The 26,657-nt window shown below is 47.9% G+C and overlaps 6 protein-coding genes across 8 annotated transcripts in view; all 6 read left to right on the plus strand.

The window, feature by feature from the left end:
• Tspear (thrombospondin type laminin G domain and EAR repeats) overlaps nucleotides 1-26,657 on the plus strand; it is a 200,887-nt gene that overhangs the window by 15,420 nt on the left and 158,810 nt on the right. The gene's annotated exons all lie outside the window — the stretch shown is intronic.
• Nucleotides 5,062-5,459, plus strand: Gm10272 (predicted gene 10272). Its single transcript, NM_001384208.1, has one exon. The coding sequence runs from the start codon at nucleotides 5,099-5,101 to the stop codon at nucleotides 5,429-5,431; it is 333 nt and encodes a 110-aa protein (NP_001371137.1). The 5' UTR covers nucleotides 5,062-5,098; the 3' UTR covers nucleotides 5,432-5,459.
• Gm10024 (predicted gene 10024) lies at nucleotides 9,919-10,482 on the plus strand. Its single transcript, NM_001081452.2, has one exon. The coding sequence runs from the start codon at nucleotides 9,930-9,932 to the stop codon at nucleotides 10,287-10,289; it is 360 nt and encodes a 119-aa protein (NP_001074921.1). The 5' UTR covers nucleotides 9,919-9,929; the 3' UTR covers nucleotides 10,290-10,482.
• Gm10142 (predicted gene 10142) lies at nucleotides 14,244-14,642 on the plus strand. Its single transcript, NM_001205035.2, has one exon. It carries the CDS (start codon nucleotides 14,280-14,282, stop codon nucleotides 14,640-14,642), a length of 363 nt encoding a protein of 120 aa, NP_001191964.1. The 5' UTR covers nucleotides 14,244-14,279.
• On the plus strand, nucleotides 19,059-19,729 carry Krtap12-1 (keratin associated protein 12-1). The gene has a single exon (NM_010670.1). The coding sequence runs from the start codon at nucleotides 19,098-19,100 to the stop codon at nucleotides 19,488-19,490; it is 393 nt and encodes a 130-aa protein (NP_034800.1). The 5' UTR covers nucleotides 19,059-19,097; the 3' UTR covers nucleotides 19,491-19,729.
• On the plus strand, nucleotides 24,925-25,321 carry Gm10100 (predicted gene 10100). The gene has a single exon (NM_001205033.2). The coding sequence runs from the start codon at nucleotides 24,959-24,961 to the stop codon at nucleotides 25,319-25,321; it is 363 nt and encodes a 120-aa protein (NP_001191962.1). The 5' UTR covers nucleotides 24,925-24,958.

The following is a 26,657-nucleotide window of genomic DNA, read 5'->3' on the forward strand; positions in this document are numbered from 1 at the left end:
TTGAATGGCTTTGGGCATTGATACATTGATACATTGATGCATTGATACATTGATACATTGATGTATTGACCAGCACATGTGTTCACCCCTAGACTCTTGCTGTTGGCCTCTTCCTCAGTATGGGACATGGCAGCACCCCACTTTTCATGCTGGGGCCCCTTGTCAGTGTTGAAGTCTGGAAGTCCAGCCTTCCCAACCCTATAACCCTACTCTTCTTTCTCAAGATGGCTCTGGCCGTCCTGGACCTCTTGGGACATATGAATTTGATGAGCAGCTCTTCTTTTTCTGAGAACAAGGCTGCTGGAGGATTGAGAAGGAAAATCCTAGATCTGCAGCTTGCTGTGGGTCACAAGATCATCTTGAGAGTGCTGCCTCCGAATCCATGAACCAGGGACATCTTCTCATTGGTGTAGGTTTTAGCTTTCTTCAGTGGTGCTACAGTTACCAATGGGCAAGGCTTACCCCCTTGATTACATTTATTTATTCTTTTGGATGCCTTTGTACAAATACATTGTTCTCTCTCTCTCTCTCTCTCTCTCTCTCTCTCTCTCTCTCTCTCTCAGGTATTTTTTGAGACAAAGTTCTCACTATGTAGCTCTGTTGTCTTGGAACTCACTCTGTAGACTAGACTGGGTTTGAACTCAGAGATCTGCCTATCTCTGCCTCTTGAGTGCTAGAATTAAAAGTGTGTCCCACCATGGCCATCTTAAGAAATTGTTTTTTTTTTTTTTTTTAAATTTTCTTTTTACATTGTCCATTGTCGGTACCTAGAAACACATTTGATTTTTTTTTCTTTATAGAATCTCTTTTTCCATTCCTCCACCTACCTAGGTATATGGGTGTTTTTTGATTGTCTGTCTGTCTATGTGCCAGTGTCTGGTGTCATTAGAGGCTGGAAAAGGGTGTCAGATCCCCTGATATTGGAGTTATAAGTAGTTGTGAGTTGCCATGAGGATGCTGGGAGTTGAATCCAGGTCCTTTGGAAGAGCAGCAAGTGTTTTTAACTGCTGAGCCATCTCTCTAGCCCTTTTCTGTTTTTTTCCTCCAACACCACAAGCCTTCCCCAGGCATGGGTAAGGGTGGGGTGACCTTGGCTGTTAGGACTCCTGTTTTCCAGGATGTAACATCTGTATCCATTAGAGCTGAGGGGGAGCTGACTGGGATTCTGGGGTTGAGATGGAGGTCTGCCACACTGGTCAGCTTCACTATGGAATAAGAGTACTGGGAGGAGGAAGACAGAATAGGGTGGATCCTGGGCACTCCTGCTCTCCAGAAGCCTTTGCACCTCCTACCTCAAGTGCTGACTTTCCATGATTATCAGTGAGTGTGAGATGCCACACACTCAGCCTCTGGCAAACTGGTCAGGTGATGGACTCCCTTGCAGCTATCCCATCCTTCCAGCTGAACTTGCTGACCAAGCCCCACCCACCCTCAAAGTCCCACCCCTCCAGACTACCCTGGGTCAGCTGATGGGCCACTGCTCTCATCCTCTCTGAAAGTCTTTATCCTGACTAGCTCACACCGGGCCTCAGTGGGAAAAAGTTGTTGATTTGTCCACAATCATGGTGCTCTTCTGGACTGTTGGCTTTCTCACAGCCATCGCCTGATCTTTGGAAGGACTAAGAAGACATTGTGACCAAAAGCAACTTGAGAAAGACAGATTGTATTTCATCTTACACTTCTAGGTTCATACTCCATCACTGAGGGAAGTCAGATCAGGAGCTCTAGGCAGGGACTGAAGCAAAGGCCACAGAGGAATACTGTTCTTACTCAGCTTGCTTTCTTTTACAACTCAGGACCACCAGCCCAGGGATGACACCACCCACACTGAGCTGGGCCCTCTCACACCAATTATCAATTGAAAGAAAGGCTATCCCACAGGCTAGTCTGGTGGGAGCATTTTCTCAGTTGAAAGTCCTTCTTCCCAAATAATTTTAGCTTGTATCAAGTTGACATAAATCTAGCCAGCACAATTTTACATTTAAAAAATATTTAATTTGACCCTTCTTTATGTGTCTATGTCTGTTTAAGTATAGGTACATGTGAGTGCAGTACCCACTGAGGCCAGAAAAGGGTGTTGGATCCCCTGGAACTGGAGTTACAGGTGATATAAGCTGCTTAATATGGGTGCTGGGAACCAAACTCTGGTCTGCTGCAAGAGCAACAAGCAGTCTTAATCACAAAACCATCTCTCCAGCCCAAATTTAATGTGTGTACAGCATGTAGTGTCTGTGTATGTGGTGTGGTGTATGGTGTGTGTGTGTGCATATTGTGTATATGTGTTTGTGTGTGGTGTGTGTGTACATGTGGTGTGTGTGTGCTTGTGGTGTTTGCATGTGGTATGTGTGTATGGTGTGTGTGTATATGGTATGTGTGTATGGTGTATGGTGTGTGTGTATATGGTATGTGGCATGTGTGCATGTGATGTGTGGTGGTGGTTGTAGTGTGTGTGTGTGCATGTGTGTGTGTGTGTGTGTGTGTGTGTGTGTATGTGTGTATGTAGTGTGTGTGTAGGTGAGAGGACAACTTATCACAATCTCTCCACATGTCAGTTGTCCCTAAACTCAGGTCATCAGGGTACCTGTGCCTATACTTACTTAGCCATCTCACCAGCACTTAAATTCTCATTCTCTCTGTCTCTCTGTTTCTCTGTCTCTGTCTCTCTGATTCTGTCTCTGTCTTCTCATTTCTGATGGAATGATTTTTGTGGGTGTTTCAGGTCCACTGATGTTTCTTCATTCTTCCACCTGATCTCAGGCTTGTCCAGTGTATATTTAAATTTCAGCTTTTGTATTCAGTTTTAGAATTTCCTTTTGTTAGATTAATTGCATTTCTCTCCTGGGAATCTCTACCTATTCACTCATGAAGATAATATTTTTCTTTGATCTTTAGACAAATAATAGCTGCTTGTGGTTACCAACTGCCCATCTCTGTAACAAGTTTATCCCATATTCTTTTTGCTGGTTGCTTTTACGTATGAAGGTAATTTACATGACAAAATCTTTTGTGCCTGGTTATTTTGATCATATGCTTGAGCTTATGAAAACATTTGGAGATTTGGGGTTCTATTATTTTCTTGTTCTTAATGGGTTTTTGTTCAGGCAGATGGCCAACTATTAACCAATTCTTTTGAGCTTGTGTAGGTCTGGCTTTAACTCTGTGGGTGTACAAATGTGGAAAACTCACACAGCCTCCACTTGATCCCACTATGCTCCTGGAATTCTCACAGGTGTTGAATCAGGTGTGGCTGTGGGTGTCTGTAGTGAATCTCTGTAGGCTCTAGCACAGTGATCTTGGGTCCCCATTGGATGCTGGGGGAGTCTATTTGGTCCTGTGGTGTTTTCTGTATTGTGGTCTATCTCTGACCAGTCTTCTGGTTGGAATATACGTTTGCAGGGAGATAGGCAAACCTATAGGGAGATAGATTTCCCCACCATCTTCTGCTGAGCTCTCTCTGGGGCACATCCCACCTATATTCTGGATGTTCTCCTTGCCCACTAACACTGGATCTCCCCTCAGCCACTGACCACACTTCATTGGGAAGTTGGGTTGGCAGAGAGCTGGGCACCTGTGTGCCTCTATCTAGCCCTGTCTGAGTGTGGCCTTCTCCTGTCTATCAGCCGTGTAGTTAAGGGAGGGCTCCTTAGCCATTGTCCATTCTATCAAGGTTTCAGGTTTGCTATACTCTATACCTTCAGTTCTCTGTTCCCAAGGGTTCTGGTTCAGGCAGCAGAGGTTGTAGTTTGAGTGAGTTTCTGAGGACCCCTCTTCTCAGCTTCAATGGGAGCTCCTAACAGGGAGCTGACATTGTGACAGACATCTGGTCTACCTCCTTATTAGTACTAAGAGCTTGGAGGAATTGTCCAGAGTGTGCAGTGGCTAGAAGTCAGTAAGGCTGCTCTCCTGCCTACAGCAAGCTATCCTAGAAGCCCATAGCTTTGCTGCATGGAGTCAGGTAGTCTGCTGGGATGGTCTGGCCTTGCAAACCACTTTCTGCTTCTTTCCAGTGTGATGTGAAGGAAGAGGGAGGGGGCAAGCAGAGGCACCAATGATGTTCAGACATTGCCCATAGCTTAACAGATTATTAGGATGCTGGGAACATAGCTGAGGAACATCTGACAATCCTAGCCTGCCTCTTCCAGCATTGCATCTTCTTGTCTTAAAGCTTCATTCCTGTCCACGATGGAGTTGAAGTGGAAATAAAGAGACATGGGACCTTTCCTGAAAGTGACTTTAGATGCTTTTGGATGTCCTCCCTGTGTTTTGCAGCAGAGTCTGGGATGTCACAGGGAGACAAGAATATAGCAGTGCCTCTGTTCTATGTGGCACTGTGGCTATAGAAGGGCAGATTGAGACTGGGGAGGGGTATGTATGGGCAGGGTAAGGCAGGGAAGAGTCAGCCTCACTCAAATGTCTGTGTCTTCTTGCCAGAGAGGCATTCAAAGACCCAGGGCCAACTCAGACACCTCTTCCTCAACCCCAAGTTAGTTGGGTGGACACCTACAGGTGCTGTTGTTTTGCTGCTTTTCGTGACAGTACATGTAGCTTGCTGCTGAACATGCCAAAAAGAGGACAGGGCCTGGAGCCTTGGCCTCAGCACAAGTTCCAGCTGTGGTCCCTGTGAATCTGTACTGGTTTCACCTGCTTTTCAAGGATTTGGCTTGTCCCACCTGCCTTTCCTCAGGACATTGATGAATGAGGGCATGCACTGTGTTCAACCTCCTTTGTGTTGCAGAGCCTTCCAGAATCTGTGGTTGTGGGAGGACTGTCATCCTACAGGGAGTATATTTGGACTCTTGGATTTCTGGGAACTCAGGTAAAGAAATCTGAACTTCATTGGGCTTGGAATCCAGGTAGCACCAGGAGAAGATGGCTTGGGAGCCTAGATGTAGCAGCAGCTAGAGAACAGCGTTAGTCATGGAGTTGGGCAAACCAAACAAGAACATGAACAACAGCAACACTAGGCTGGAGGTCAGAGAAAATAACAAGGAAGACCAGCTGCATTCTGGGTATTTGGAACACTGAGCTGGGTATAAAAGCCACTTCAGGTAGGAGCTCCAGACATTCTCACCTTCTCCCAGACCAACCAGCCTCCACCATGTGTCACACCAGCTGCTCTTCAGGGTGCCAGCCATCTTGCTGTGTGTCCAGCCCCTGCCAGCCATCCTGCTGTGTGTCCAGCCCCTGCCAGTCAGCATGCTGCAGGCCTGCTATATGCATTCCTGTTAGATACCAAGTGACCTGCTGTGTGCCTGTGAGCTACAGGCCCACTGTGTGCATGGCCCCCTCCTGCCAGTCCTCTGTGTGTATGCCTGTGAGCTGCCGGCCTATCTGTGTGACCTCCTCCTGTCAGTCATCTGGATGCTGCCAGCCCTCCTGCCCCACCCTGGTCTGCAGACCTGTGACCTGCAGTACCCCCTCCTGCTGCTGACCAGTGTTTCCAAACCAGCTGCTGCCAGTGCAAATGGGACATGTTCATCCCCTCCCTCTGTGGTGGTGGTTCTGCACTTGAAACAGACTGGAAGCACACCTAGCTCACCCTGGCACTTGGGAGAGAACACAGATGAATAATACAGATACCTCTTTCCCTGCCCTTCTCTCAGGATGTCCTGGTTCCAGGGTCCTTCTCTTACTCCCTGTGCTAAATAAAGTGGCTTCTCTAGTCAGTTGTGCATGTCTCTCCTGGTTCCTGTCTGTCTTTCCTGGTGGCTTTGGCATCAGGAAGCATAGAAGATTAGTGGTTTCTATGATGCAGACTCACCATAGGAGGTTCCTTAGGAGGCAGCACGAAGTCATGGCTTGCCAGGAGGAGGGTGTGGCGTGTTTATGCCCCTGGCATCCCTGTGGCCTCTGGGATGGACTTGCTGTATCTCTTTGCAGTGTCTGCTCCTTCTTGCCTTCCCCTGCAGGGGGTGCCCATGCATAGTCCTAGAGTGTTTTATAAAAGGTTTTCTTTGTCCTCTGTGGATGCCTTGTGTCCCAAGTCACAGTGACTTTCTTCCTACTGGGCAGCTTTGAAATGTTTGAATTTCAGTCATATAGACTGTGGCTCCGAATCACCTCAGTACTGGGGAAATGTATGCTCATTTTCTTATTGTTGATCAATTACAATATGATGGACACACATCTAGTCACTTGCCTGTAAAGCAGCTAGAACACACGTCTCGTCAACTTCTTGGGGTGGCCCCTGTCGTAGCCACGTGTGCGTTGTTCTGGATCTTTTCAAGGCATGGTATGGGTCACTTATGTTTCTATTTCAGATCTTTTCAATGATTGGGTTAGTTTCTTTGTCCCTCTTTCTGGGACAACATATCCAGTGACTAGTACCTGAAGGAAGGGCATATTTTGGCTCACAGTTTGAGGGTATAACCGGTCAGAGTGGAAAGAGGGTGAGGTGGTAGCTCACATTGCATCTACAGTCAGGAAGCAAAGCGAGCATTGCATGTTGGTACTCAGCTAGCCTTCTCTGTTTTAGCACATTGGAATCACGACCCGTCAAACAGTGCTTGTGCTGACTATGTTTAGGGTGGGACTGTTCTCCTCAGTCAAATCTTTCTGGAAATACAATCATCAGTATGCCCAGAAGCACATTTCCATGGTGATTTTAAATCCCATTAACAGTAGAAGATGGTCGTTCAAGGCTATGTATAGCTTTGGGGATGGGTTTCCTCTGGGAAGTGTTGGTGACAGTCCGTCTCCATTGGCTGGCTCTATCCTCAATCTCTGCAGTCTCTTGTGACTGCTCCCTGTGATGTTCCTGAGACAGACAGACATGGATGTCTCCTCCTCTGCTGCACCCCATGATATCCTGCACCTGGTACTCTGGAGTTCCCACTCTTGGCTGCCTTGAGCTCCAAATGTTTCCTTTATTCCTCTCAGGCTGGCCATGAGACATGAGTTGTAAAAATTGTTTTACCCCTTAGCTGCCAGGGTTGTCAGGGTTCTCCTGTGCTGTGTGAATAAAACTAACTGCCCTGAACATGCAGTATATGCCATACACCTATGGTGTGTTTACATCCCAGTTACACACATACACATGCACACACATATACTCTTGTTCTCATACCCTTGTGCACATAAAAGAACACATGTGGAAAAGCTCATACATACACATGTGTGTACACTCACTCATACCCATATATCCAGGTGCTCGTACTTACACATTTCCATATCTGTGTGTCTTAGCATACTCATAAGCACACACACACACACAAACATACACACACATTCACACTTCTTTGCATGTTTGCATGCTTCTGCAGACACACAGCCACGCTTATTTCTGTACACTCATGCACCTTCACTCAAGCATGCCTGTGCATCATTCTGGTCTCTAATCTGAGAGTCTTATTTGTCTCTCTGCCGTTCAGAGGCACAGGCAGAGGTCCCACCAATTCTGCAGAGTTAGCTTCTCTCATCCCTGTGAGACAGTAAAGGATGAATCATTTAAAGGTACAGGATTTATCTTGGCTCATGTTCTCATTCTGGAACCTCTGATGTACAGTAAGATCTGGCCAGATCTTTATTGTTCCAGGATGGAGTGGTTGACTTCTCTTTAATGACATTGATCTCTCTGACAGCTATACCCTCTACAACCATGGCACTCTGATTGCCTCCCTTCTGGCCAGGCTGCATGGCTTCCCAACTGCTCTGCTTTTAGTTCTTGATTCTCACTGTAAATCTGTCTAAAAGCCCTCAGCAATGACCAGGCCACTGCATGAACTCTCTGTTGCCTTGAAATCTCTTCCACATGGTTAATTTAGCCACTGCTTATAAACTCAGCCTTGCGTAGCATTTCTGGACTCAGAGGAAATTCCCTTGTAGAATACCACATGGATGACCTCTGGTCCAGTGCCCAAGAGCATCATGAAACTTGATAAGCACATCTGTTGGCATTCTAGTCTTCTGAGTTCTCACCTGGGTGTCTCATTAGCTCTTTGTATAGCTTCTGAGAGTCATAAAGCCTATATGTCAAAACTCTTCACAACAGATCCAAACCAGTCAAAGGCCTAAGGAAACATAGTCAGGGTTAGTCACGACAGTGTCCCGACATTGCTGACTAATTTTCTGTATTAGTTATTTTTGCATGGCTGTGCTGAGTTACCCAGTAAAACAGCTTAAAGGATGAAAGAGGTTTTAGCTTTTGGATTCAGAGACTTCAATTCACTATGGGGAGGGGGGCAGAACAGTCACAATGGGCCGCAAAATAGAGATAAGAACACTTTTTTGTTTTGTTTTGGTTTTTGGTTTTCTGTTTTTTTTTTTTTTTTTTTTTTTTTTGGTTTTTTGGTGATAGGGTTTCTCTGTATAGCCCTGGCTGTCCTGGAACTCATTCAGTAGACCAGGCTGGCCTTGAACTCAGAAATTCGCTTGCCTCTGCCTCCTAAGTGCTGGGATTAAAGGTGTGCGCCACCATGCCCGGCTATAAGAACACTTTTAACTTATTAGTTTTCTTCTTTATTTTTTTTGTTAATCCTGGCCCACCAGAGGGAGCCACTCCATTCAAAGAGAGTCTAGACTCACAGTTAATCTTCCCTGGAAACATTCACAGACCTGTTAGAGATGTGCCTCCATGTCTTGGTGATTCTAAATCCATTCAAGTTGATAGTGAAGATGAATCTTCCTATGGTCCCTTCATAGCACCAGCCCTCAGGTCTCTCCTGACCTCCATCTGGTTGCTAGGATCTCACTGAGGGGACAGGCCGGTCCCTAGGAAGGGAGTTTGGAACAAGAGATCGCAGAAAAAGGATGAGAGTCTTAACACTCTGATCACTCAGGGGCAGGTATGATTTTCTTCAAAGCAGAGAGGACAGGTAAGGAGAATAGAAACCGAGAGTTTGGGTGGTGCTTCCATACCACCTGTAGGGCCTGTGGAGAGGAGACCCTTTGTAAATCTGGATAATCATGATGGAGTGTTGACCAGAATGACAGGTCTAATCCAGGCAGGGCCAGTGTTTGAGGGCCTGCAGAGGAGAGATCAGCAGCAAGCAGAGGAGACATGACTGAGGGGCTAGCAGGGCACAGCATCTCGGGGACTGGTGGCTTTCAGGGTCACTACAGGCCATCTGGCAGGGGCAGACCCGGGGTACAGGGTCCTTCCCACAGAACCACATGGGGGGGTCTGCAGCAGCAGGAGCAGCAGCAGTAGCAGCAAGCAAGCAACTCTCCCAACCTTAGGAGGGCAGCAGGCAGTGATGGAGCAACACAGAACCATAGGACAAGCAGGTGGCCCAAGGAGAGCAGTAGATGTGGCAAGGTAGCAGGGACTGGGGAGGCTTGGGTGGAGAAGAAATCAGGCCTTTAGTGTCATATGGTCACACATGGGCTTACAGTCATAGATACACATGTATGGTTATACAGACATTTACACTCACAAACACATGCACTAATTTTGAACCTCATGTGCATACTTACATGCACACACCCACCCTACACCCCCCCACACACACACAGAAAGAGAGGTGCCCTCTATGCCCTTGCTTCTGCCTGTTATCTGACTCCATCTGTGGATCATAAGAAGATACTTCCTGTATTCAGCCTCCCTTCAAACCCTTTCCTAACCCTATGAGAAGTGGGATCTTTGTGGGTATGTAAGGATTCTCACACAGGGAGAACTTCTGGACCCCTGGAACTTTGGGATCTCATATGCAGAAACAGGAAGTGATGGAACTTGGTAGACTCCAGATGGCCCCAGGGGAGATGGGAGCCCAGACTCAGCAGGGGCTGGAACAGGTATAATTAGCCATGAGGCTGAGGGCAAACAAATCATGTACACAGACAATAGCAAAGCTAACCTGGGAGGTCAGAGGAAGCAAACAAGGAATGCCAGATGCATTCTGGGTAATTGGAACACTGAGCTGGGTATAAAAGCCACCCTGGGAAGGAGCTTCAGACATCCTCACCTTCCTCCAAACCAGCCAGCCTCTACCATGTGTCACACCAGCTGCTCTTCAGGGTGCCAGCCATCCTGCTGTGTGTCCAGCCCCTGCCAGCCATCCTGCTGTGTGTCCAACCCCTGCCAGTCATCCTGCTGTGTGTCTAGTTCCTGCCAGTCAGCATGCTGCAGACCTGCTATATGCATTCCTGTTAGATACCAGGTAGCCTGCTGTGTGCCTGTAAGCTGCAGGCCCACTGTGTGCATGGCTCCCTCCTGCCAGTCCTCTGTGTGTATGCCTGTGAGCTGCCGGCCTGTCTGTGTGACCTCCTCCTGTCAGTCATCTGGAGGCTGCCAACCATCCTGTCCAACTGTAGTCTGCAGACCTGTGACCTGTAACCCCTCCTGCTGCTGACCAGTGTCTCTAAACAGGGGTTGCCATGATAGATGGGACATATCTATTCCCATCCATCTCTGTCCTCTGTGACTGAGGCAAGAGGCAAGTGGGCAAGCATGCCCATCCCACTGTGGAACTGGGTCGAGAACGCAGAAGAATGACTCCAGCATCCCCTTAATCCCTGTACCAAATAAAATGGCTTCTCTAATCAGCTCTGCATGTCTGTCCTGGTTCCTATCTCTCTTCTTAGTTGCTTGAGTATCTGAAAGCATGTAATATCAGTGCTGTCTATGGTCAAGCCTCTGTGCTTCTTCATTCACTGAAATGCAGGACAGAGGACATGGCCCAATAAAGTAGATATATGTGGTCATGTCTCTGTCCTGTCTGTCTGCCCTCAAGCCTCTGGCCCCGGTCACAGTCCCACTGTCTTTTGTGAGTCTCCATCCTGCCTCCCCGGCTCTTTTTCCAATAGTCCTGCAGCAGTGGATTCATAGATGTTAGTTAGTAGATTGTCCAGGGCTATATTTCCCTCTTCTCTTATGATGTCCTATGCAGTGTATCCTGGTGTCTTTCTCAAGCTGGATCTTGGTTCTATGACCAAAACCAGTCCCACCCACAACCTCTGTGGCACACCTACCCATTTGTTCTCGAATGATGAGCAGATCTAATAATCACTTCATGTCACTTCCAATATGGACACTGAACACATCATCCAAGTTTGACCCATGATTTGATGTAGCTGCTTCTAGAGTACTGCACACCCTGTTCAGGGTTTTCTGTGAATCAAGTGAGCTGTGTCCTATGCCTCAGACTGGTCCATTTGCATTGTTCAAAGTCATGGTGCCAATGTCCTGGGGTTTACACTCTCCCTCAGCAGGGGTGGTTGCAGCCTCCTGTCTCTCTCCAGTCTCCTACAGTCTTTTGAGCCCATTCCTCCTAGAACAGCAGGTGAGGGGTTCCCACACTCTGCTGAAGCTCTGCACGCTGTCCTATGCCAGTCCATATTCCTATGTGGAATGCTCACTGCTGCCCACCTTGCTGATGCATGGGTTGTAAGAGTCATTTTATAACCCAGATACCTAGGTGATCAAGGACACACTGTGTTGCTTAAATGAGATATCTGTATGAAACTACATAAGAGATAGAAGCAGTCACCATGGGCTAATAGTCTTGAACGTGCATACCCTGTTTCATGTGCACATTCGGACCAGTGCACACACAATTATACACACATACACTCTTATACCCACTCTCATGCACTCAGAATCACACAGTGAAATGCACCTCACACAGAGAAGCCTGCTAATGCATAGGTATTCAGGCACCCACAATCTTGCACATTTCTTTGCCTTCTTCATGGTAAGCATATGCGCGCGCGCGCACACACACACACACACACACACACACACACTCCCTCATACATATCCATGGCTTTTTCAATTTTTATTATATATTTTCTTCATTTACATTTCAAATACTATCCCAAAAGTCCCCTATACCCTCCCCCCACATATCCATGTTTCATAAAGCATCTATATATACCCACATACACTTGTGTGTTCTACACTCCACATGTGCGAATTCTGGTGTCTCATTGGAAGGTAAAACTAGACCCAGAGCCTGAGAAATGGATTCTTTTATAGTTAATAGTGTATGTCAACTTGACTAGATCTACAATCTATAAGAGACATCTCTGGGCATGCCTGTGAGTGATTATACTGGTTAGTGGAAGTGGGGAGGCCCACCCTAAGTGTCGGTGGCACCACCTCATGGGCTGGGGTCCTGAAGGAGAGCGCTGAGCAAGGCGTTCTTCCCTCTCTCTGCTTGATTGACAGTGCAGTGCAATGACTTCCTCCCCGTGGGTGACAGGCTTCATCTCGAACCCTAAGATGAAATAAAGCCTTAAATGATTCCTGTTGGCCATCTTGTCACAGCAATAAGAAAGTAACTATGAAAACGCCTGCAGCTGCTGACACTCATGTAGTCTGCAGGCCTGGCCAGCCCTTGTGCATTTATTTTTCTTACCGCTGTGACAAACATAGGAAAGGACAACTTGGTTCTTGTTCTCGTGCTGAGCCTTTGAAGGGTGGGGCCTGGCTGATTTCTTACAGCTGCAGTGCCACACAGCTTCCCTTTAACAATCACTTTCTCCTCAGACTCAGCATTCTTCCTGTTCCTGCTCTGGCCAAGCTGCCTAATTTCCACCTTCTGCTTTTCTTTATCTAAACCTTAATTCTTGTTGTATATCTGTCTAAAAGCAACCAGCAATAACCAGGTCCTAAGAGGCAGGTTCAGAACACGAGAAAGGGGAAAGTGGATGAGGACTGGATGTATTTATTCCTTTGGGCAGAGGTCTGGGTTTGTTTGATGTCAGGAGAAAAGAATGACAAGAGGAGTTCTGCGTGCTCCTGTCCTGCCAGGAAGTTTGGGGACAACTGACTTCCCACCTGGCTGTACCTGGTCATTATAGACAGTTCTCACCTAGGCTTATGACGGTAACAATCCTAGTATTAAAAGGACTAGAGAGCTCAGCGACAAGTGGAGGTGACATAGGGGAGGAGCCCATGGAGCAATCTGAGGCAGGAGGGAGGGCAGCACCCAGCATACTGGAAATTCAGAGCCCCAGCCACCTTGCAGGAGGTAGCAACAGGCACAAAGACCTCCAGGCAGTAGTGGTCCCCACAGTCTTGACATGGGTAGTAGCCAGTTGGGTAGAAGCAGAGAAACAGCCTAGGGAGCCAATCTTGTAGCACTTGTGGGTGGGGCTGGAGTGGAGGCTGGGTAGAGGAAGGAACAGGTCTACAGGGAGCTTGTCTGGGTAGTGAGTAACCACACATGGATATACAGCTCTGTATACACATGTATGGCTATATACATTTACACTCAGATACTCAGTCATACACAGACTCTGAACCACATGTGCTTTTAAGGGTAGCTGGACTTTTGGGTACTTTATGGGTTCCCTTTATCTACCTCCCTATTGCACCCTTATCCTTTCTGACCCCCCAGCATTAGTTAGGAGAGAAAGAAGGTTAGAAGGGAAAAGGGTTGTTAATATTGCTAGATTACTTCCTTCAATACCCCTGGTTAGAGGTATTGAATTCCTCGGTGCCATTTTGATCTTCATCATCAGAATATCTCCAATCAGAAACAGCAGCAGCAGCCATAACCCCACTTGGGACTCTTGCATTAACATACCCTCTGAAGAGTCCCAAGAATTCCAAGTGTTTGCAGAAACTGTCTACTGCTGGCAAAATCACTCCCATGCTAGAGCACAAGGCAAGTCATAGTCAGCTGCTGTGGACAATTTGAACATGATACTTGTGATTAAAGCAAAAACATATTCCTATAATACTTCTGTGTTTTAAAAGAAACCAAAATTCTCACTACATTTAAGCACTTATGCATATTTACAGTTTCTCGCATGTTCTCTCTCCCTCTCTATCTGTCTCTCTTTGTCTCTCTGTTTCTCTTTGTCTCTGTCTCTGTCTCTGTCTCTCTCTCTCTCTCTCTCTCACACACACACACACACACACACACCCCACCCCACACTGATTCACAGCTGTTCTCCATGCCCTTCCTGTCTGCTGTCTGACCTCATCTTTGAGTCATACCCTATCAGGAGCAGCTCCCTGTGTTCAGTCTCCCACCTTCTGCAGGCCCTCGACAACCCTAGGAGAAGTTTCTGTTGTGTGAGGACCATTGTGCCATGGGGAGGAACATCTGGTCTTCTGGAGCTTGGGAAGGGAAACAGCATGTCTGACTGGGGATGGTACTGGGAAAGTTTAGGAGTAGAAGGAACTTGGAGAAGGTATGATTAACCACGAAGCCAAGGACAAAACAAAAACAGAAACACAGACACAGCAAAACCAGCCTGGGAAGTCAGAGAAAGCAAACAAGGAAGACAGATGCATTCTGGGTAGCTGGAACACTGAGCTGGATATAAAAGCCACCCTGGGAAGGAGTTCCAGACATCCTCACCTTCCTCCAGACCAGCCAGCCTCTACCATGTGTCACACCAGCTGCTCTTCAGGGTGCCAGCCATCTTGCTGTGTGTCCAGCCCCTGCCAGCCATCCTGCTGCATGTCCAGCTCCTGCCAGCCATCCTGCTGTGTGTCCAGCTCCTGCCAGTCAGCATGCTGCAGGCCTGCTATATGCATTCCTGTTAGATACCAAGTGGCCTGCTGTGTGCCTGTGAGCTGCAGGCCCACTGTGTGTGTGGCCCCCTCCTGCCAGTCCTCTGTGTGTATGCCTGTGAGCTGCCGGCCTGTCTGTGTGACCTCCTCCTGCCAGTCATCTGGATGCTGCCAGCCCTCCTGCCCTACCTTGGTCTGCAGGCCTGTCACCTGTAGCAACCCCTCTTGCTGCTGACCAGTGTCTCAGTTGTGACTATCCCAGTGTAGATGGGACTCAGCTGTTCCCATGTAGCTCCTGGCTGCTGATTCAGCATGAGGCAGTTAGAAAGCCCTCATGCCCAACCTGGGACTCAGTGGGGAGAACATGGAAGCGTTATCTGGATTCCCCTCTCCTTGCCCTCTGAAAGGGTACCGTGGCTCTGGGAATGTCTCTTTACTTTTAGTGCCAAATAAACCAGTTTCTCCAGTTCATCACCACATGTCTGTCCTGTTTCATGTCTGTCTTTCTTGGCTGCTCTCATACCAGAAAAGATCAAAGCTTCTTGGGAATCTAGTGGCATGGTATTCTATTCCTTAAGGTGTGGGGCATAGAAGGAGGGTGTGGCCCAATGAATCAGTGTGGCCATATCATTATGTGGCCCTGGAGCACATCCCTTCTGAATGCCTCTACCCCAAGAGCTTCCTGGCTGGAGAATGTTCATGGGCCTCAGCCAGCTCTTCCTGTCTGGTGATGCTTCATATTGTGGGTCATGGTGACTTTTCTCATCACAGGGATGAATGCCGGAATCATTGATGTGTTTTAGACTGCCACTCTTCCACCTTCTCATCACTGGTCCCTGGATCCCTGTTCTCTTGTGACTGATGATCTGTTAAATGTAATTAACACACAGTCAGCACATGCTGAGCCCATCATCCTGTGAGACCAGCACCCAGGGTAGCAGCTTCTGCAGTTGTATACACAGAGTCCTGTGCTTTGAATGAACAATGAACACATTTCTATGTCTCTCAGGTGTGACCTTTCAAAGTTAAGTCCCTTTTGGGTATCTTGTACAGAGTTGGTGACAGTCATCACATTTCTAATGGGTTGCTTCATCTCTCGCCGCATCTTACCATGACATGTGATCATTCCCTGTAGAGGTTCCTGGCCTGGGTAGGCCTGAGGGGTTCCGGTTTTGCTTTGGTGTCAGGCCTTGTCCTGAATCAGTCTCTGTGCAGAGTTCTTGCTGCTTGGCACTGTGTGTTCCAGGCTTTCTCTTGGCATCCATAGATGAGATGACATGAAGGACTTCTTGCAGATTTTCTAAACTTATTATACACTTCCTGGATCTCTAGGCTTTTCTTTTAAAAAATGTAGATACAGGGGGCTGGAGAGATGGCTCAGTGGTTAAGAGCACTGACTGCTCTTCCAGAGGTCCTGAGTTCAATTCCCAGCAATCATAAGGTGACTCACAACCACCTGTAATGAGATCTGATGCCCTCTTCTGATGTGTCTGAAGACAGCTACAGTGTACTCATGTACATAGAATAAATAAATCTTTTTTTTTTAAATGTAGATACAGGCCTCTATGATCAGAGAGCTCTTGCATTCAACATACTTGCAAAACTAGCATCATATGTATAACACTTGGGTGTGATTCCAGGTTGACCATTAGCCAGTCCCTATAAATCATGACTTTCAGTGGCATATAAGGGCTTAGTATATGGAAAACACTCCCACAGTCATCCGAAAAGGATAGGCATCCCTGAGGCTCCCTCTTTTCAGTGAAACATCTTCCATGTGAGCTTTCAAAATTTCACCCTGGTACCCATGACTGGAGAGAACATCATCTCACTGTAAAAGGTGAGTGGATTGTTTGTTTTCCATTTAGATAGGAAGTTTTATTGTGGGAGCTTGAGAGCTATACCAGGATGGCGGGGCAGTGGGTGTCAAGTACCACTTGGCTGAGCCCATGGGAAGCTACTCAGAGCAGGAAAGGAATAATGTGCGTATACAGGACATCTTCAGGCACCTGAGTGCTTTCCTTTGGTCCAGCTGGTCATCTGAGTCAAGACCACAAAGAAAAAGAGGGTCACTGAGAGGCACCGCATCATGATTGCAAAGCCAGCTCAGGATGCCACCAGTCAGCCCCAGGACCTGAAGAGCCATGTAGATAAAGAAGTTGCTACCCAGCAGATCATAAAAGATGGCCAGTGCTAACCTAACCTGCTGAGTTCCATAGCTGTGTGTGTGTGGAGCGTGTAGAGGGACTTGTTGACATAATAGTCTGCCCTTATAGCAAAGCCCCAGAAGTAGGTGCAGTTCTGGAAGATGTTTTGCAAGAGCATAGTTCTGTGAGAGAAGAGATACATGAAAGGCATCTCTGGCAGGCACCTGATAGATGGGATGAGTGACAGATGGAAGATAGGTGCACCTCTGTGTGATCTCTGGATGTGAAGTTATATTGTGGCTAGAGCTGATGAGTACCCAGAAGTATAAGAACAGGTATGTGACATTTTCTTTAATGGTGTTAGTCTCTTTAACAACCACATTCTGCTTGTCTACACTGTCAGTTTGCTCTTTTTCTGGCTAGATTAAATGTTTTCCAAATTCTTATGCTCTATTCTTTGTTTCCAATACTCATAAACCTCGCTAAAACCAGCCAGTGATAACCATGCAACTGCATGAGTGCTTTGCTGTCATGAATTTTCTTCACCCACAATTTTAAGACTCATACAATGTTTTGGACATACACAAAACATGCATAATCTTTTCCCAGAATATCATACAATGAATCTATAGTCCTGATTCCATTATGGCCCCTGTCTGTCCCTTTAGGAAAACTCCTGAGCACAAACCATACTCTCTGTGTTTCTATTGACATTCTGGTCTGAGTTCTAAGAGAGTTGGAAGTTGTGAACGGGGAGAGTGTTTTGTTCAGGTTAAGCCTTGCTTAGAGCATTTTAGGGTTTTAAAGGTCTATAGCTTCAAACCCTGGCCAATTCCTTCCACAGACCAGCTCCAAACATCTAGGAGCCAAAGGACTGAGGTTACTCACAGCAATGTCCTGAGTTCTCCGGCATCAGTTTTTCTCTATTATTTGTTTTTGCATTGCAGTGACTGATTGTTTTTAAAGTGAACTTGAGAGAAGGGCTCTCAGTTTCAGAGTTCAGGACATCACTGTAGAGCAGAGCATTTCATATCCCAGTGGATCAGGAAAAAGAGTCAGGAATTCTAGCTTGCCTGGCTTTCTCCTTTTTCCACAGTCACTCTGCTCTGACCCCTAGCCAATGGGATAATGTGACACATTTAAGTAAGGTCTATTGTCTAGTTAACCCTCCTTGGAAACACTCTAACAGTCATGGCCTGGAAGGTGCCTGGGAGGTTCTGTGCTGTTAGGCAGACCTTCCTTCCCTAGCATCCTCAGGACTCCCCGTTCTCTTTCTGCTGTTCCAGTGTTTTCCAGGGGGATGACACAGGTTCAGCATATGATAGAGAAGAAAAGGAAGATAGATGAAGCCCTTCTAGGTTCCTCAGGATCACACTGGAGTGACTTCTAGAAGGGACAGTTTTTGCCTGGGCTTATGAGAATAGAGGCAAAGTCAGTGTTTGAGAGTCTTGAGAGGAGTGGTCAGCAGCAGGCAGAGGGGCTGGCTATAAGAGAAGGCAGCAGGAATGGGCAGGGCAGGAGATCATGCAGCACCCTGGAGATCGGCAGCTTACAGGCTCACCAGAGACTAGCTGGCAGGACACACAGGGTACAGAGTTTATCCTAACAGAACCACATGGGGGTCTGCAGCAGCAGCAGCAGCAGCAGCAGCAGCAGCAGCAGCAGCAGCAGCAGCAGCAGCAGCAGCAGCATTTTCACAGCCTTGGGAAGGCAGCAGGCAGTGATTAAGCATCACGGAGACTTAGGACAGGCAGCAGGTAGCACAGGTGGCATAGATGGTATAGGTGGCACAGGTGATACAGGTGGCACAGGTGGTACAGGTAGTAGGCACCACAGGTGGTACAGATGGCATAGGTGGCTGGGACTGGGGAAGGCCTAGATGGAGAAGAGAACAGACCTTTAGTGGCATACAGTCACACATGGACACATTACAGTCTTTGACACACATGTATAGTTAAGCACACATTTACACTCACACATGCACAAATTCTAAGCCCCATATGCGCGCGCGCGCATGCACACACACACACACACACACACACAGAGAGAGAGAGAGAGAGAGAGAGAAAGAGAAAATGTCCTTTATGACCTTGCTTCTGTCAGTTATCTGACCCCATCTGTGGATCATGAGAAGACACTCCCTGTGTTCAGCCTCCCTTCAAACCCTTTCCTAACCCTATGAGAAGTGGGATATTTGTGGGTATGTAAGGATTCTCACGCAGGGAGAACTTCTGGACCCCTGGAACTTTGAGATCCCATATGCAGAAACAGGAAGTGATGGAACTTGGTAGACTCCAAATGGCCCCAGGGGAGATGGGAGCCCAGACTCAGCAGGAGCTGAAACAGGTATAATTAGCCATGAGGCTGAGGGCAAACAAATCAGGTACACAGACAATAGCAAAGCTAACTTGGGAGGTCAGAGGAAGCAAACAAGGAAGGCCAGATGCATTCTGGGTAATTGGAACACTGAGCTGGGTATAAAAGCCACCCTGGGAAGGAGCTTCAGACATCCTCACCTTCTTCCAAACCAGCCAGCCTCTACCATGTGTCACACCAGCTGCTCTTCAGGGTGCCAGCCATCCTGCTGTGTGTCCAGCTCCTGCCAGCCATCCTGTTGTGTGTCTAGTCCCTGCCAGGCATCCTGCTTTGTGTCCAGCCCCTGCCAGCCATCCTGCTGTGTGTCCAGCTCCTGCCAGTCAGCATGCTGCAGGCCTGCTATATGCATTCCTGTTAGATACCAGGTAGCCTGCTGTGTGCCTGTGAGCTGTGGGCCCACTGTGTGCATGGCTCCCTCCTGCCAGTCCTCTGTGTGTGTGCCTGTGAGCTGCCGGCCTGTCTGTGTGACCTCCTCCTGCCAGTCATCTGGATGCTGCCAGCCCTCCTGCCCCACTCTGGTCTGCAAGCCTGTCACCTGTAGCAACCCCTCTTGCTGTTGATCAGGCTCTCCAAACCAGATCCTGACAGATGGGACACACTTGCTGTCTCACAACCTGTTCAACTTGACCTCAGGTTTAGAGTTCGCACCAGGTGGGAACCCTACCTGTCCCACCCCGAACCTTGAAGAACAGATTCCAGAAGTAGGATCTGTATCTGCTGATCTCTCATGGATGTCCTGGCTGCAGGGACCTTCTCTAACCCTGTGTACTAAATAAACCAGTTTTTTGAGTTTAGCTGCACATGTCTGTCCTGTTTCATGCCTACCTTCCTGGTTCCTCTTGAATCATGAAGAATGTGAAGTTAATCAATGGTCTCTATGATCCTTGGGAGATGAGGTAGGGTGGAGGACATGGCCTGATTAAATGGGTGTCTTCAGGTCCCTGATATTCCTGTGCCCAGGGGCCCGCAGAATTGGATTTCCTCTTTCATAGCTGCATCCTCTTCCCTCACCCCCTTAGCCCTTCTTTTCCAGTACAGTGTCCATATCCACTGCAGACATTCCGATTATCCCTGGTTGATTTTTCTCTCTGGTGCGGTCTTGTAATGCTGGGTTCCTTGTGACTTTTCCCTACAGGGCACTTCTAAAATGTTTGACTCTTAGTTACATAACATGATTGATTGATCCTGTAACACCTTCCCTTCGGCGGTTCACACATGCCCATCTTTAATTGACAGGTGATCAACTATGATGTAGCAAACATACATCATTTGCAACTTAGAAGCCAGAGAGCATAGTTACATTCTGCTGACTTCCTGGGGCAGTGGCTGCTGCCGTCACGTGACCATTGCTCGTCTGCCAATGAGGAGAGTTGTGTCTGTGCTCCGTGTGCCTCAGACGTGTACTTTGGAGGTCAAGTCTTCCTCAATGGAGTCTAAGCTGAGGGTTATTTCCTCTGTGTAGTGCTGGTAATAGATCTCACAGTTCTGATATGCATCCTCATCTCTGGTCTCCTGCAGACTGTTATAAGCAATCACATGGAGGTACCCAGGGATGGGTACCCGGCACCTGCTGTGACTGTAACTTCTTTCTGCCCTGTCCCTCCCAGAGCTCTCACTGCTGCCTGTCCTGGATGATAGCTGTTTTCTTTATGCTGCAGGGTGGGTAAGGGAAGCAAGCAGAAAAAAGTGGTTTATGACCAAGATGGTCTGTGACCAGTGTGTGGTGTAAATATGAGTCTTGAATAAACCTAGGCCAGACATGGAAACAGTCCCCGTTGTTCTCCATATCACTGAGGTTCTAGATACAGAAAACAAAAAACAAACAAAAAAAACACATTATTCTTTGCCAGAATATATACATATAACCTCAAGTCTAGTTCCTGGAGGTGTCCCTGTTCCCATCTGAAACCTCTTGGGCTCAAGCTTCCTGTCTGACTTTCCACTGGCATCCTTGTCTTCTGAGACCCTGCCAGAGCTCCCCTTAAAGCGCTGCTTACAGCTTTCTAGAGCTCCTATAACCCACCTCTCTGAACTCTGACATATCCTGCCCACGACCCTGTGACAAAGGCCTAAAAATCCCACAGACAAGATTAGCCACAGCGACTTCCCACCTTCTTTCTCCTAACATTTTCTGCACTAATATTGTGTTGCTGTGGCGAGTTACCCAGCACGACATTAAAGGAGGAAGGACGTATCCTAGCTCATGGTGTCAGGGTGTTTAGTCCTTCCCAGTGGAGCAGAGCTGGAAGTTAATCAGAAATGGGAATGCGAACCCTCCGCTGATTTCTTCCTTTGTCTGTTTTACTCTCCCAGGCTCCCAGCCTGGGATGGCCTTTGCTTCATTCAAGTAGGATCTACCGTCTCTGTTCATCCTCTGTCACACCCCCTCACAGATGTGCCTTGAGACATGCCTCAGTCTCTGAGGTGATTCTAAACTCAGTCAAGTTGACAGCGGAGATGAGCCTCCAAACCTTCCCTTACTGGCATGGACCCGAGGCTTGTCCCAGGCTCCTTCTATGGCTTCCATGCACCCCAAGGAATAAATTCCAGGAAGCAAGTTCAGATCATGAGAAAACAGGGATGGGGTATGTTGTAGTAAAAAGTTAATCTTGGTTGGAGGGTTTCTATCCCGCCTTGATCATTCAGTTCCCAGATAGAAGACACACAATATTTTTATTTTTAATAAGCCTTTAGTGCACTAGAGCTGGGCAGGTATCTACCCTCTAAGCTACTATAATCTACTTCCCCATCAGTAACCCCTAATTACAACTTGCCATGTTTCATCTGGGCTGCTCTTAACTCCAATTGGCCAGCCCTCATGGCCATGTTTTCATGACTCACTTACCCCATGGTGTCTTCTCCTCTCTCCATCTTCTCCTCTCCTCTTGTGGACTCCTCTTCAGACGCCCAAGCCTGAGAACTAAAACCCCACCTACCTCTCTTCTTCATGTAACCAATAGATTTTAATTAAGGACCACAGTCATATAACATCACTTTGTGTACATGAGTATTCTCTCGTCTCTGCGGCAACCAGAGTCAGTATTTAGCTTTACAGTACAACCTACTAAACTTCAACAGAAGTGAGAGTTGGACATTTTAATGGGGAGAATCAATTCTCTATAAAGCCATAAGCAAGGGGGAATAAAAAAGCAAGAAGATTTGGGGAGACGCGTCTGCCCAACCATGCAGGAGTTTCGGGAAGAGATGAGACTCTTCCTAATTCAACAGGATCATGATGGAGTGTTGGCTAGGAGGGATAGCTCTCACCTGGGCTTTAGAGGTAACCAGAGAAACAGGTCCAGTATTTGAAGTATTCGACAGTGGGGATTAATAGAATGTAGTGATACCTCAGGGGAGGATCCTGAAGATCAGGGCGGGACAAGAAGCTTGGTGCAGGGCAGCTCATGTGTGTGATGGGCCTGAGGCTCACTGTCCTGGAGAATCGTGGCATGTATCAGTGAAGCCTGCTTATAGATGGCAGCCACACAGGGGCTGTCCCATCGGAGGTACACATGGACTTCAATGGCAGTAGAGAGCCTCATTGTCCTGATTTGGGTAGAAGGTAATAGGGGCATAGCACAGGGAAGCAAGGTGGGCTGACAAACAGCGCGTTGGTACATGTTGGTTGGGTCTCAGTGGGGCTGAGACAGAAGAAGGGACAAGTTTCTAGAGGGCATTTCTGAGTGGCATGTGGCCACACATGGTAATGTAGGCATGTATAGGCACCTCACACTCAGACACACATAAGAAGCCCAAAGTCTGACACTTTGGGCACACTGTGATGACAATTTTCATTGTCACCGTTACCAGATTTAGAACCTTCTAAGGGACACATCTCTGGGCTTATCTGTGTAGGTATCCAGAAGAAGAAGGTCCACTGTTGTTTGGTTTCAGGCCCAGAACAAGGGGCTGAGGTGCATATTTTTACACAACAAAGCAGACCTGGCTTTTAGGTTCTCCCAGCATCCCTCAGTTCCTACCTGGCATAACCTGCTCCCAATCCTGAATTTTCCAGGCCAGGAGCTGGGCTGCCCTTCTCCCAGAAGCTCCTCCATATATAATCCAGACATTTTGGTCTTTCTTTCCGATTTCTGCTTCTCTGTCTTCATGCAAGCTCCTTTCTCTCTTTCTCCATCCCTCCCTTACCCACCCTCACACCCCTCCCCTTTTTCCCATAGCAACTTCCCTGTCCTTGGTCCTTGGGGCCAGTGAACTCTCCCACCCAATAGCAGCTTCACCATAAGCCTGTCTTTAATATAATCTAATCTGGTTTAAGTTGGCTCATTTCACCAATGGTGGAGAAATAACCTAGCACCCATTACTTTTCTGACCAGAAGAATTTATTGAAGGGTGAGTTTATTTTGGCTTACGGTTCCAGAGGGCTAAATGTCTATCAGGCAGGAAAACATGGCAGCAGGCAGGCTTGGTGACAGGAGCAGGCACCCGAGAGCTCACACCTTCAAATGCAAGCATGAAACAAAGACAGCACATTGGAAGTGGCACAAGGCTTTTAGACTTGCCAAGCCTGCCCCAGTGATGCACGTCCTCCAACAAAGCTGTGCCTCCCCATAATCGCTCTGAATAGCGCCACCCACTGGAGACCAAGCGCCAAATGCCTGAGCCTGTGCGGGAGCTGTTTCGCTGTGTTCACGGAAGCATCTTGTCTCAGTCACCAGAAAACACTAAAGCAGAGAATGAATATGCAAAGAAGATCAGCTATGTTCTAGGTTGTTGGGACACAGGGCCATGAATAAAGGCCACCCCACCACCACCACCACCACCACCACCACCACCACCACCACCACCACCACCGAAGGAACTCCAGGCATTTCCACCCTTCTCCAGCACCAACCAGTTAAATCCTACCATCCGGTGCACGGTCCTTTGGAGCTGATTAGCAACAGGACTGAAGAAGCTATGAGCTAGTGCAGCCTTCAAACGCTGTATGCAGAGTTGAATGGAACTTTCTATGGGAGTATGTGAGAACAGAATTCCAGTAAAAGGCAGACACTAAAGTCTGCTCATGTGGCTTCAGAGCAGAATAAGGCCTCATCGGGAACTGTGCTACAAACCATTTGTGGTAGAAGCTGGCAAAAAAACCAAAAACAAACAAACAAACAAACACCCCACAAAACAAAACAAAACAAACAAACAAACAAAAACCCCACAAAACAAACAAACAAAAAAAACCTAACTGTTTTCTGCCCACATCCAAATAAAGCTCTAATAAAATGGAATTTAAAAGTCATGGGCTAGTGCATTTGGAAGGAGAAAACCTGAACAGGAGATTTACCAAAGGGCTTCCCTGTTCCAAAACTGCCTAGGGAATTTACCCCCAGGTTCTCCCACCAAGGCACACAGAGATCTTGGCAGCTGTGGCAGAACGGGGCTATACTACATCATGTGCAGATAACATGGTAAATTGTCACATGTCACATAGACTTGCAAAAATACAGGAGTTGCGGGCTTTACAAAGGCTCAGCACAAAGTTCCAGAAAGCCTCTAAGGTTGCAGGGCTGGACTCCCCAGGTCTACTGAAAAGTTGTTCTGTGAAGTTGTCGAGGTGAAACCTAACCTTCAGTAGAGATTCCGGGGTGTGGAAGATGTACGGACTCCGCGTTATCCACCAACAAGAGCTCCAGACACAGAGTGGAACCTGCCCAGAGAGAGAGGCTCCATGCAATGCAAAACGCAGAGGCTGAGGGACGGGAGGGCCCCAAGTTGTTGGAGCCCAGATGTGTCCATTGTGAGCCCCAGATGTCAGATACTGAGCTTCAGGATTTGGTGTTTGCTCTTTTTGCCCTAGACCTTCTCCAGGAACTCGGAGGAGATGTAATTAGCCACAGAGCTGAGGGTAAACAAAAGCAGAAACATATACAACAGCTAAGCTAGCACTGGAGACAGAGCAGGAAGCAAACAAGAAGCCCAGCAGCGTTCTGGGTGGTTGAGTCAATGTGGCAGGTATAAAGGATGCCCCGGGAAGGAGTCCCAGACATCCCCAACCTTCTCCAGACTGTCAACCTCCACCATGTGTCACACCAGCTGCTCCTCAGGCTGCCAGCCATCCTGCTGTGTGTCCAGCCCCTGCCAGCCATCCTGCTGTGTGTCCAGCCCCTGCCAGCCATCCTGCTGTGTGTCTAGCCCCTGCCAGTCAGCATGCTGCAGGCCTGCTATATGCATTCCTGTTAGATACCAGGTAGCCTGCTGTGTGCCTGTGAGCTGCAGGCCCACTGTGTGCATGGCCCCCTCCTGCCAGTCCTCTGTGTGTGTGCCTGTGAGCTGCCGGCCAGTCTGTGTGACCTCCTCCTGCCAGTCATCTGGAGGCTGCCAGCCCTCCTGCCCTACCCTGGTCTGCAGGCCTGTTACCTGCAGTAACCCCTCCTGCTGCTGACCAGTGTCTCCAAACCACCTGCCTCCATTGAAGATGGATACTTTGTCCTATCCAATCCTATTCTTGACCATGGATTCAGCAAGAGGCAGATGCAAAACATGCCCACTGCACCCTGGAACTGGGGAGAGAATACAAAAGAATGAACCAGATCCCGTACCCTGGCCTTCTTTGAAGGATGTGCTGGATGCCGGGTTCTTCTCTAAATAACCCATGTGCCAAATAAAGCAGCTTTTGAAGTCAGCCTCCCGTGTCTGTCCTGCTTCCCGACTCTCTTGGTGAGCAGAAGGGACTCAGGACCAGTGCTTTCTGTGATCCAGCCTCACATGGCTGAGGAGATGGAGCAGGGTGGGGGACATGGTCTGGTGAAGTAGGCAGGTCCCTGCTGTAGCCCTGGAGAATGTGGCCCCTGCCAGAGACTCACTGTCTCTCGTGGTGCCATCCTCCTGTCTCAGTCTGCCTGCAGTAGTGGGTACTCAGTTCGTCTCTGGTCTCTCAGTTTTCTCTCTGGTGCCATCTTGTCATGCTGAGTCCTGGTGCCTTTTTCCCACAGGGCACTTCCCAAGTGTTTGAATCTTAGTTACACAACGTGATTGGCCCTGTCACACTTTCCCTTCAGAGGTTCACACATGCCCATCTTTAATTGACAGGTGATCAACTATGACGTAGCAAACACACATCATTTGCAACTTAGAAGCCAGAGAGCATAGTTACATTCTGCTGACTTCCTGGGGCAGTGGCTGCTGCCGTCACGTGACCATTGCTCGTCTGCCAATGAGGAGAGTTGTGTCTGTGCTCCGTGTGCCTCAGACGTGTACTTTGGAGGTCAAGTCTTCCTCAATGGCATCTAAGCTGGGGGTTATTTCCTCTGTGCAGCGTTGGTGACAGTCACCCATTTCCCATATGCACCCTTAATTGTGTTCTCATAGAGAGTGTGGTGGGAAGTTCTCGGGCAGGCTCCCAGGGATGTGCATGCGTTTGGCTGGCAGGGTCTGCTGTGCCTGTGGCTCTGTCCTGCCCCTTCCCTCCCACAGTTCTCACGGCTGCCTGCCCTGAATTATGGTGCTGTTTCTATTATGTTGCAGACTGGTGATGAGAAGCAAGCAGGAAAAAAAAATGATCTAAGAATCAGTAGCCAAGATGGTCTGTAACCAGTGTGTCATTTAAATTGGGGCTTTATACAACTGAGCCAGAACTGGGGCAGATATTAGGGGCTCACTGTCCTGAAGGTGCACACACAGTTACACATACTATCTCTCCAATGCACATACCTATCCCTTCAACAAACACATGTGGTTACATAGAAACTGGATGCCCACAGCCTCATGCACACAAACAT

This window comes from Mus musculus, chromosome 10 (genome assembly GCF_000001635.26).
Source record: "Mus musculus strain C57BL/6J chromosome 10, GRCm38.p6 C57BL/6J".
Lineage (NCBI taxonomy): Eukaryota > Metazoa > Chordata > Mammalia > Rodentia > Muridae > Mus > Mus musculus.